Source organism: Maniola hyperantus, chromosome 11, assembly GCF_902806685.2.
Source record: "Maniola hyperantus chromosome 11, iAphHyp1.2, whole genome shotgun sequence".
Lineage (NCBI taxonomy): Eukaryota > Metazoa > Arthropoda > Insecta > Lepidoptera > Nymphalidae > Maniola > Maniola hyperantus.
This window is the reverse complement of record NC_048546.1, coordinates 8,690,005-8,701,123: the sequence shown is the minus strand read 5'-3', so window position 1 is coordinate 8,701,123 and position 11,119 is coordinate 8,690,005. Positions and strand designations below refer to the sequence as shown.

The window sequence follows — 11,119 nt, the reverse complement described above, 5'->3', positions numbered from 1 at the left end:
TACCACCCTACAGGCGAAGTCATGCCGCCAAGCGATTTAGTCCGGCTGTAGTCTCCAACTCCAATGCAAAATTCTTAACAGATTAAAAATAAAGTATGGTCTATGGAAAAGGTAGATGAAAAACTAAAGTATGTAATCAATAAATAATATTTTATTGTGAAAAATCTAAACATGTAGGTAGTTAAAAAAAACATACTGGCTTAAAATTATTTCACATTCACCCCTTTAAGAGTGGGTGCTTTAATGGGGCCTTTGCCAGGCACTACTAGAGGACTTCCTTTATAACATGCTACACCATCATCATTGGTTATAAGGTCTGGGGCACAGGTTTCAAATATTTTCTTCTTTGGGTTGAGCAGAGGCTCCGGCTCCCGAGGGTACCCTTCACATGAGACTAGGTCCCCAGGGACAGCTCCATTAGGTGGAATCAGTACTTCAACCTTCTCAGGTGAACTAGCACACATGACCATCGCTTCAGAGGTGACACCACGCATCTAAAATAAATAAGACTTTAGTATATCTACATTTATTTATTTACTTTTACATAAGTTATAAAAACAATACAATGAGGCCAAAAATATTATCACACCAATATTATAAAGGCGAAAGTTTGTGTGTGGGTAGCAGATCTTTGTTACTCTTTCATGCAAAACTGCTGGACAGATTTGGCTGATATTTGGAATGGTGATATACACACTCTTCACTCCTGTGGCTATGCCCCATGGGTGTATCTACTGCACCCTCTGCTCAGTGCCCCTAATATAACACCCCCTTGGTGCCAGGTCAATTAGCCATGGCTAACAATATCCCATAAAGAGAAGCTCTTCTGCTGGAATAGACCCGCAACTCTCAGGCACACAGGGTCGGTTACCTGGCTGGTACCCCAGCTAGCTTATACCCTGACTGAACACATAACTTTTATGCTGGAAAATCAGAGTTCCCACTGAATTAAAAATCTATATCCACACAGGCGAAGTCACTCACACACACAGGTATCATCTAGTTTCTTAAAGCCAGTTCTGGCAAGGTTTTAATAAAGGTGAAAGCATATTGAACAACATAAATAAGAATTTGAGTACAAAAAGGGAAAGATTTTTTTAAAGAAATGAGCATATTTACCTTTACAGGTTTCAAGTTACATAGAACCATAACCATCCTCTCCTTCATCTCATCAATGGGGACATGGTTCACAAGACCTGATACTACTGTCCGAGGGTTGTCTTCCCCACAATCAATCTTTTCCACATACAGGGTATCTGCATCTGGATGTTTGCCGATGTCAACAACTTTACCAATCCGCAGGTCTAACTTCCGAACATCAACAAGGTCAGTAGTTGCAGGTGTAATTGCTTTCTCTTTAGTTTTCTTTGTATCTTTTTCTTTTTTCTCTTTTTTGACAACATGCACCTGACTTTCATTTACCTCTTGCTCTGATTTAGATATATTTACATTATTGGTTACAGGAACTGTTTTTCCAGGCAGTGAATATTGCTTCTTACCATTCAGCGTTTCAAGTCTTATCAACTCAATCTTTGCTTCTTCAACTTTTTTCAACAGAAATTCATTTGCTTGTGTTAGTTCTTTGATTTTCTCTTCTACTTTAAACCTTTTCACTTGTTCTAGCTTAAATAATGAAAAAAATTAAGTAAATTTTATAAACCTGGTACTTAAACATGTATTACTAGCTTATGCTTGCGACTTCGTTCGCGTGGACCACAAAATTCAAACCCTAAGGGGGTAAAATAGAGGTTAGAATTTTCAAAAATCCTTTCCTAGCGGATGATGTAAAATTTCAGCCCGATCCATCCGGTAGCTTCAGCTGTGCGTTAATAGACCAGTCAGTCAGCTTTTCCTTGTGTATATAATGGATATGAAAAAGAGTAGGTACCTACTGTACTGCGCCTGTAGTTTATGCTAAACTTAATAAGAGAAAACTAACCTTACTTTTAAGCTCTGATAAACGTTTTTCAGCCTTTTCGGCATTATTTACTAATTTTAAAGTAACATTCCGAGACATTTTTCTTCCTTCCTTTCCTTTTCTTTAAATTTAATAAACAAGGACAGTAAAAAAATAATTAGTTAATAAAATTAGGATCTAATAAATAAACACTTTATAACCAACATGGTACAATTTTCGAATTTTCGTGTTTCAGCGTAGATAGAGTAATAAAGCTAGATACAGGAACGTTTGCTTTCTCATTCACACTAAAAAGAGAGCACAGATAAAGTTACTAATGTGATAAACTTAGACGCAGCTAACCTATTTTTTGTCCCTTACCGTGTAACCGATTTTTTTCAAGAATACATACAAGGAATGCAACTTTAGTTGCGAAACAAACTGAGAATTCCTGGCGTCAATGCATTTCTCATTAGTTATTTACTTGTTTTCACATAAAAAACGTTTAATACAAATATTGTTGATCGGTTAATACAAATATTGACTACTAAACAATGGTAAAGCATGTTTGTCGTTTTGTGACCTGTTTGAACGTAGATAGAGTAATAAAGGTAGATACAGGAACGTTTGCTTTATCATTCACACTAAAAAGAGAGCACAGATAAAGTTACTAATGTGATAAATAGAGACGCAGCTAACCTATTTTTTGTCCCTTATCGTGTAACTGATTTTTTTCAAGAATACATACAAGGAATGCAACTTTAGTTGCAAAACAATCCATGAGAATTCGTGGCGTAATTGTATTTCTCATTAGTTATTTACTAGTTTTCACATAAAAAACGTTTAATACATAAATTGTTGATCGGTTAATACAAATATTAACTACTAAACAATGGTAATACCTAATTATTGTCGTGTTATTCATCGTTACGTCGTGCTATCGCTATGTCATACGCGGTTACACAGTACTTCAATCTACTTTAATTACTCTATCTACGTGTTTGAATGGTACCTATTTGCACCGTGCTCTTGTGTTTGATGACCTCTGACCTTAACCATAGAGAACAGCTACACCTTACCAAAAGCAAAATATCTAAAAACGTAGTGATTATATACTCTTTGATTATAATATACTCTTTTGCTCTTTGATATCCAACATGGCTGAAAGAAGATAGAATGGCGTCATAAATACTCTCTGACGTTGTTTATATTGTGTTAAAAAATAATTGTCGTAGAATATTTACGATTCTAATTAGCAGTGAGTTTTAAATACGATGTAATAATTGATATGTATGTAAATGGACTACTCAAGATAATGTTCTAGGATCTTCGCAACGAAACAATGTCAAACAATACTGTCGGCTCGTCAGGCCATGCTCCCGGCAAAATACGTGGACCTGGAAGACCCCCAAAACGTACTTGCACTTGGTGTGCTGAAAGTAAGACTCCATTAAAGTATGTTTTGCCAACAGAAAATGGGAAAAAAGAATTTTGTTCTGAAACATGTTTGTCCGAATTTCGACAGGCATACAGTAAAGGCGCCTGCCTTCATTGTGATAATGTTATTCGCGGGAATGCTCCTCCAAGTAGCAAAAACTTTTGTTCAACGTATTGTTTGAATAAGTATCAGAAAAAGAATGAAAAAAGAACGACATCTCCCCAATCTGGGAATGGAGCAAATGGTTCTGAAAATCACCCTAACAACAACTCCACAGGTTCTTTTTATGAAATTTATCAGTCCTTCGATTGGAGCGACTACATGAAGGAGACGAACAGTGTTGCAGCACCTCAGGAGTGTTTCAAACAGGCCCCAACACCTCCAGTGAATGATTTCAAAGTAAATATGAAATTGGAAGCTTTAGATCCCAGGAATCTTACATCCACCTGCATAGCTACAGTTGTTGGTGTTTTGGGGCCGAGACTAAGGTTGAGGTTGGATGGTAGTGATAATAAAAATGATTTTTGGAGGCTTGTTGATGCTGGAGACATACATACTATTGGCTACTGTGAGAAGAATGACGGAATGTTGCAGCCGCCACTGGGCTTCCGTATGAATGCTAGCAGCTGGCCTATGTTTTTGCTGAAGACATTGAATGGGGCTGAAATGGCTCCATCAAAAGTATTTCAACCTGAACCACCTACACCTAAATCTAATATGTTTGTTGTCGGCCAAAAATTGGAGGCTGTTGATAAGAAGAACCCGCAATTGATATGCTGTGCCACTGTGGGCGCAGTGAAGAATGATCAGATACATGTGACCTTTGATGGCTGGAGAGGTGCATTTGACTATTGGTGTAGATATGATTCGAGGGATATATTCCCAGTGGGATGGTGTGCCAGAGCGGGACATCCTTTGCAACCACCTGGACAAAAGAGTGCTACTGCTCCATCTCGGTAAGTAAATAAATAACCATCGTAGAATTATTGCATTCGCATTTATGATACAATAATTATTATAGTAAAAGATGCTCTATGTATTTAGTCGCTGGACCAAAACTTTATATTCCAAGGCTTTCTAGCTGCTTCAAATTACGAAGTATCAAATTGGCGAACAACAGGCTATGATTTAAAGGCACCTCAAATTAAATATTATTCCTTTTTTAAGTAAGTATAACAATATGAAAAAATCCATAAGTATATTATTATTTTAGCGTTTAAACTACCGTGAGTGATTTCCATTATAAATACTATCTGTCCCGGCTTACTCACACACACACACTCACACTACACACGTAACTAAGCTCACTCGACTACACACGTGAGTAAGCCGGGACAGATAGTATTTATATTATTATTCTCATTCAATCAGTATTCAGTAATACAGACACACTCCTCTCCTCTACCTATTATGCTAAATCTTTTACTGTTACTGCTAAAAATCTACAACTGCTACTAAATTGTCTATTCCTCTCTTATTTACTGTTGTATTTTCATTATTGTGTATAAATATATATATTATATATATGTGTATTTACTTTATTTAATTAGTACACCCCTCTGCTTTCTTTAATTTTTATTATATCCTCTACTTTAAGGTTGCCTGAAAGAGATCTCTATTTTAGCGATAAGACAGCATATTGTCTAACTAGCAAACATCTTTGTTATATTTTTATTGTTTTGGTTTTTGTGTACAATAAAGACTATTTTACTTTACTTTGCACCCTTTTTTGTACTGTGTGCATATAATATCATCTGAGCGTAGGCTAACTAAGGCAGATTGTCCTTATAAATTTTTCTATAACTCCAGGTTTAAACGACCTAGTGGTATTCCAAATCCTGCTTTACCTGAAGGAGGATCAACTGGTACTGGCAACACCAGTGGTTCTAGTACAGTGACACTGGCAGCAAATGTGGTGTTGCGTATTCGTAGCAGCTGTTCTGGAGGCAGTCCTGTGTTGCCCTCTTCTGTGACAGGCGTCGGGGCTTCTGGTGTGGTTGAAAATCTTGTCAAGGAGCTATTCGGCACTCATTTGGACCCACAAAAGTTGTCCAGAGCTATACTTAGTGCTTCGAGTAATTATACAAATAGTACTTGTGTACAGGTAAGACTTTCTTAATCATCAGCAGTACTCTACTTAGATCACAATCTAGCCTATGAGTGAAGCTAATAAGTAATATTATATTAACCTAAACTAATAAACATCATCATCATGTGCCTTCTTCTAAACGAAGTTTGGAGGTCATCATGCGAAAAGCTTCTATTAAAAGCTGCCTCTTTTAACTTTGGGTAACTAAGCCCTATTAATAATTGGTCCATTGATTTATCAGCTGTACATTGAATGTTGTTTTAGCTCCATAAATATAGATTAGGCTGATAGCTACCAGGTCTATAAGATAGGACCTGTGTAGTAATCAGTGAACTATGAAAACTTTTAAATTCATAGTAGGCTATTTGATCTTGCAATATTAAGATTATTACAATAATGATTTGAAAATGTATATTTACTTTCAGGTCTCGTCTGGAACGAAGAATTTTACAGTAAAAGTACCATTAGATTTATCAACAGAGGAATTAAAGAATTGGTTAAAACTAGTATGCAGTGGCGTTGGGTGTTGTGTTGGGATGATAGAGATTGACACGGGGGAGGCTGCTGGTCGGCCCTGCACTCTGTGTGGAGAGTCTACTTCCAACAGTGTTACATCCGCCTTTGCTGTTAAAAGGCCTAAAAGTGTAAGTTTCATATACCTAGGACTTCCCAAAGTCAAAATCAAATAATTTATTCAATGTACACTTTTTGACTGTATTATTTTTTTTTTTTTTTTTTTTATTAAAGAATATTAGCCATGTTAAATGACTAATATTCCCCTTTCCTCTCCAACTAATCGTCAAGCTTGTGCTAGGAGTAGGTACGACAATAGTACAACAGGTGGGATTTGAACCGGCGACCTTTCGGTTTTCAGTCTGCTCCTTTAACCGTTGAGCTATCGAGGCTCTAATAGCCTAACATAGTCTTTACAATGCAATAAGAGAGATGGCACCATGTACCAATAAGTTAATCAGAACCATGATTGTTTGCAGGAGTCGCCGCTGGGCAGCAGCGCGGAGGCAGGTGGCAAGCTGGCGCGTGTGTCGCCCGAGAGGCCCGAGCCCGCCACCTCCACCACCGGCGCGCCGCCGCCGCCCGCGCCCGCCGCCGCGCCCGCCGACTGGTCAGTCGAGGACGTCATCGGCTTCATCGCCGCCGCCGACCCCGTGTTGGCGGCGCACGCTGATCTCTTCAGGAAACATGTGAGTACTGCCAAGTTCTGCATCATCACTAATCAGATAACTATTAACCAGATAAATTAAATTGTAAAGCTGGTGTTATTCTCGATTTGGTTACGTATGGCCGACCATCAAGCAATGCACCCTGCTAACTACTACTGTAATAATGTCAAAAGTAATATAATACCTACCTATTTTATTTCATCTTTTTTCTTACTTAATATTTTTCACGTTGAATTAAGTTTGAGCAATAGATGATATTTAAGGCGCAAAACTAACATTTTCACAAGTTTTTTTTAAGAATCTATAGGGGGTTTTCCTATATAGGGTGGAAGTATAGTACGCGACAAGTCGAAATGGCAAGCAGGGTGGGAGCGACCCACACGGCCCCTCCACTGCGGACGAGCGCGTGTGACGTGCGCGTGTGGGGGCGTGCCCCGCCTCATACCCCGATTGCCAACTCTACCTGTTGCGGACTATACACATGAAAAACCGGCCAAGTGCGTGGCGGGCCACGCGCAGTGTAGGGTTCCGTTGTCACAATCCTCGAAAAACAGATGTAACTCCTTAACCTGTGAACCCTACTTAGCCATGATAGTTTTCTATTTTCTATTCCATTTATGGGGTAGACGAGGAAAAAAAGTTCATCCTCACTTTATATGTAGGGGAGCTACTCTAAAAAAATATCAAAATTTTATTTCACCACTTTGTCTGCGTGATTACCCATGCCAAATAACAGATTTCTAGCACTAATAGTCTCTGAGGTTAACCGAGGACGGACGGACGGACAGACAGACGGACGGACATGGCGAAACTATATATAAGAGTTCCTTGTTTACTACACAACCCTAAAAAGTGAATTTCTTTCTAGGATTAATTCTTCCACCACTTTGAATCTTAAAAAAATTATATCATTTTCGTAATCAGCATCCTGAGTAACCTTGAAAATGGCCTGAATCAGAGTTTTTAAAAGAATTTAAAACTGGCTCACGATCTTCGATCCTAGGTGATGACAGTTTAGTCGCCAATTTAATTATTATTTACACAGTTTATTTATCTTTTTACAGGAAATAGATGGAAAAGCACTGTTATTGCTGAATTCCGATATGATGATGAAGTACATGGGTTTGAAACTTGGACCTGCACTGAAAATCTGCAATTTGGTATCAAAGATAAAGAATCGTCGACATTATAGCACCTAGTTCTAGTAGCGCTCACGTTAAAGTTTTGAAACTATAAGTTTCTATTTTTATAGTGTTTAGAATTTGCTTCAAGTATTTCTAGAGCATTTCATAATAATTTATCTTTACCTTTGGAAAATACAAGATTACAAAATTTGAATCTCTGATAAAGATGTGTAATTTGTGAAATTGGTCTCAAGGAACTACAAAAAGTCGTTACATTTGACGGAAATCAAAAAGATCATTTCAAAATATTACTGTTTCAAAATATTAAATTTTACAATATCTTGTAAGATAAATTAATAGTAGTCATGTAAATAAGTATTTTCATTGAGTGGACATGCATTTAATGTAGTTTATACTCTTTGAGCTGCAGCTTATACATAATATTATGTATTATTACTATAGTTTGTTATACATTTTGCTTATTTGTATTGTATAATATATTATTTAAGAATTGGCTAGTCGTATGAATAATTGAAAATTTGATTCAATCGGACAAGGAACAACTATAAATTATCTTCAGAACAATCGAAGATTAATTTATTTGTTTTATATAGGATAATATGGTTTAATAATAATGGTGATTATTTTTTTTGGGACGATCTGTTAATTATGTCACACGTAATGGGGATGGCGATATTTTATAGTGTCACGAGGTCGTAAAACTTAAACGTACATTACATACACTAAATGTGACATGTCAAAAATGAGTGGGAGTCACATAAATACTCAGATTAACGAACTGGTCCCACCTCCGACGAAGAAGCGATTACTATGCTTTCAACTATTTTCTCGCTCAACAAACTTATGATTGATATGTATGTTTTCGTGTCAATAAAAGAGATAAACATGCTTTTAGGAGTAATAGTTGATCGCTGACAAACTTATGATTGACATGTATGTTTCCGTGTCAATAAAAGAGATAATAAACATGCTTTTAGGAGTAATAGTTGATCGCTGACAAACTTATGATTGACATGTATGTTTCCGTGTCAATAAAAGAGATAATAAACATGCTTTTAGGAGTAATAGTTGATCGCTGACAAACTTATGATTGACATGTATGTTTCCGTGTCAATAAAAGAGATAAACATGCTTTTAGGAGTAATAGTTGATCGCTGATTGTACACACTGTCGGTGTGAACAACGTATGTGTTTGTCGCAGTGACAAGAGAAAAAAGTAGCTCAGCTCTTGACACTTGGCGGCCAAAATACTCGCACAGTATGCGCAGGAATTGAATGTATGTCTCGGCAACCGGGACTAGTAATCGCCCGTCAAACTCGCGCACTCGCTCATAGCCCAGCGCTATGCCAACTACACACTCGCATCTGGTTGCTCGCCAACTCTAGTTTTTGGCTCAACTTATTTCTCGCTAATCGTCGGCGGTCGGACAAGTGCCTTACGAAAGAAAGGCACGAATACGAGATTTTGTCACTAGTGCAGGGTCACCAGTCAAAGTATCTTGGTTTGTGAGATACAATTAACGGATTGTGTTTCTTTTTATTAAATCAATTCCACAAGTAAATTGATTAATTATTATTATTGTGTTGGCATTTGTATTAATCAATATAAAATTTTATACTGTGTACAGAAATTCTATTGTAGATTAGGGTCTAGTGCCTTTCAATAATATTTAGGTGTACTTAAAATACCAGTCCCATAAGAGTCACACTATCTAACCTCATGATGATAAATAACTTAAAATGATATATTTAAATAGAACTTCATATACCTAAAAGTTTAGTTTAATAAATATATAATAAAGAGAATCAACAATTAATCAGTTTCAATGTACTTTAAGCCGTGTATACATTAAGCGACAATTGCCCTGAGACAATTGTCGGCGAACATCGTACGACATCGTCAATACATCGTCCGACATCCGTGACGTTTGTCGTCCATGAAATTTATCTCATCGCTATCTCACTTTGACTAACACATGAGACGTGTCCGATCTCTCGCTCTCGCTCAGCAGTAGAAGTGGGATAGTTATAAGTAGGTATTTTTTAACAGGTATTAAGAGGATCTAGTTGTAAATTTTCATACAAAAAGCTACAACGGTTTTCTCCGTAAATGTAGTCCAATTTTCAGAAAATTTCAATTTTGAAAATACCTACTCACGTCGCGTTTTGTCACTAGACTCTAGTCTAGCGCTCTAACCCTTTTATCTATACACTCGTGATTTACGCACATATGCATTCGAGCGACAATGCGTGATGTCGTACGACTTGTCAAGCAACAAAATGTCACGGGACATTTGTCCCCTCCTGTATATACGGCTTTATTGTTTTGGTGTTTTGATTTAAGCGGGAAGTGATTATGAATTTTGCCCTTTGTATTATTTTTAGGATCGTTTTAACGACGTGCGACTAAGATAAGCTACACAGACGCGATACACGTCTCTTATTTGTATCAAGCCTTGTTTGATATATATATATATATTTATATACAAAATGACTCCTCACGCGCTATTTTAACTCTATGGGTTAACTGTCATGTCAAAAGTACGCTTTACCTTTAAAAAATTTAAAATGGCGCGTGAGGAGTTAAATTTTACGCGTTATAAGTTGGTTTTATCTTGTTTATGATAACCGACATTATATTTATTTACAATCCATAGCTCATAACCACCTTTACTTTAATTTGTGCAGGTAAAGGTCCGTAAAAATATTGAGATCTGTGTTTTATCTCGGTCGAATGGAGTCAAAACACTACTTTAGTGATGTTCCTTTTTCATTCTATGTTTATATAATTTGCCATTTGAAGGGTTATTATAATGTTTAAACATATTATAATGTGATATTTCACTGTTATCTGTTACTAGTGATAAACGATTAAAAATATAATAAAATTATGTTGCATTATAATAAAGTAGCTAAGTGATAAATTAAGTTTATACATGACATAACTACTAAGGCGTAGAACATTATCAACTTTTAACATCGGCGAGTTGCCTAATATTTAAATATTGTTGCTGTAAATATAAATTAATATAATATTTTTGCGATTTGAATATAATTGATTAAAAATAGTTCCGTTTATTTTATTTTAATATAATTTTAATATCTAAAGGCGAAATAAAGTCATCACTCTTCAGCTATTAGGTATACTATATAGCTCATTATATTTGCAATTTCATTTATAAATAAAAATGCTGTATTGGTATAAGTTTAATTTGTTTTTTCAGGTTGTAGTAGTGAACTTGGTTTCTGTTTTTTTTATTTCATATTTTTGTTTCATATTATTAATATATTATATGTACCTATTTCTAAAAACAAAATATCGTGAAATGTATGTAGCAATAAACATGTGGTACGTATCTCATGTATAAT

At 36.2% G+C, this 11,119-nt stretch overlaps 4 protein-coding genes across 6 annotated transcripts in view; 1 reads left to right on the top strand and 3 right to left on the bottom strand.

Annotated features, from left to right (window-relative positions):
- Positions 1–11,119, bottom strand: part of LOC117986694 (organic cation transporter protein-like) — a 109,899-nt gene that overhangs the window by 25,157 nt on the left and 73,623 nt on the right. The window lies entirely within an intron of this gene.
- LOC117986288 (beta-secretase 1-like) overlaps positions 1–11,119 on the bottom strand; it is a 121,593-nt gene that overhangs the window by 48,186 nt on the left and 62,288 nt on the right. The window lies entirely within an intron of this gene.
- AIMP1 (aaRS-interacting multifunctional protein 1) lies at positions 132–2,140 on the bottom strand. Its single transcript, XM_034973198.2, has 3 exons — positions 1,940–2,140; positions 1,120–1,623; positions 132–494 (listed from the first exon to the last, which is right to left on the bottom strand). Exons 1-3 carry the CDS (start codon positions 2,015–2,017, stop codon positions 207–209), a joined length of 870 nt encoding a protein of 289 aa, XP_034829089.1. The 5' UTR covers positions 2,018–2,140; the 3' UTR covers positions 132–206.
- Positions 3,035–10,816, top strand: Scm (Polycomb protein Scm). Of its 3 annotated transcripts, XM_034973185.2 has the most exons (6): positions 3,037–3,155; positions 3,222–4,291; positions 5,145–5,439; positions 5,850–6,068; positions 6,417–6,626; positions 7,670–10,816. In XM_034973185.2, the coding sequence occupies exons 2-6, from the start codon at positions 3,240–3,242 to the stop codon at positions 7,802–7,804; spliced, it is 1,911 nt and encodes a 636-aa protein (XP_034829076.1). In that variant the 5' UTR covers positions 3,037–3,155; positions 3,222–3,239; the 3' UTR covers positions 7,805–10,816. The 3 variants fall into 3 exon arrangements, with proteins under 3 accessions (XP_069357779.1, XP_034829075.1, XP_034829076.1); XM_069501678.1 differs by having other exon boundaries at positions 3,035–4,291; positions 6,420–6,626; XM_034973184.2 differs by having other exon boundaries at positions 3,036–4,291.

Coding starts and splice junctions, on each gene's coding strand:
- AIMP1 (XM_034973198.2), bottom strand. CDS start 2,017: ATGTCTCGGAATGTTACTTTAAAATTAGTAAATAATGCCGAAAAGGCT. Junction 1,624..1,939: donor TATCAGAGCTTAAAAGTAAG/GTTAGTTTTCTC, acceptor TCATTATTTAAG/CTAGAACAAGTGAAAAGGTT. Junction 495..1,119: donor GTAACTTGAAACCTGTAAAG/GTAAATATGCTC, acceptor TATTTATTTTAG/ATGCGTGGTGTCACCTCTGA.
- Scm (XM_034973184.2), top strand. CDS start 3,240: ATGTCAAACAATACTGTCGGCTCGTCAGGCCATGCTCCCGGCAAAATA. Junction 5,440..5,849: donor CAAATAGTACTTGTGTACAG/GTAAGACTTTCT, acceptor ATTTACTTTCAG/GTCTCGTCTGGAACGAAGAA. Junction 6,069..6,416: donor CTGTTAAAAGGCCTAAAAGT/GTAAGTTTCATA, acceptor GATTGTTTGCAG/GAGTCGCCGCTGGGCAGCAG.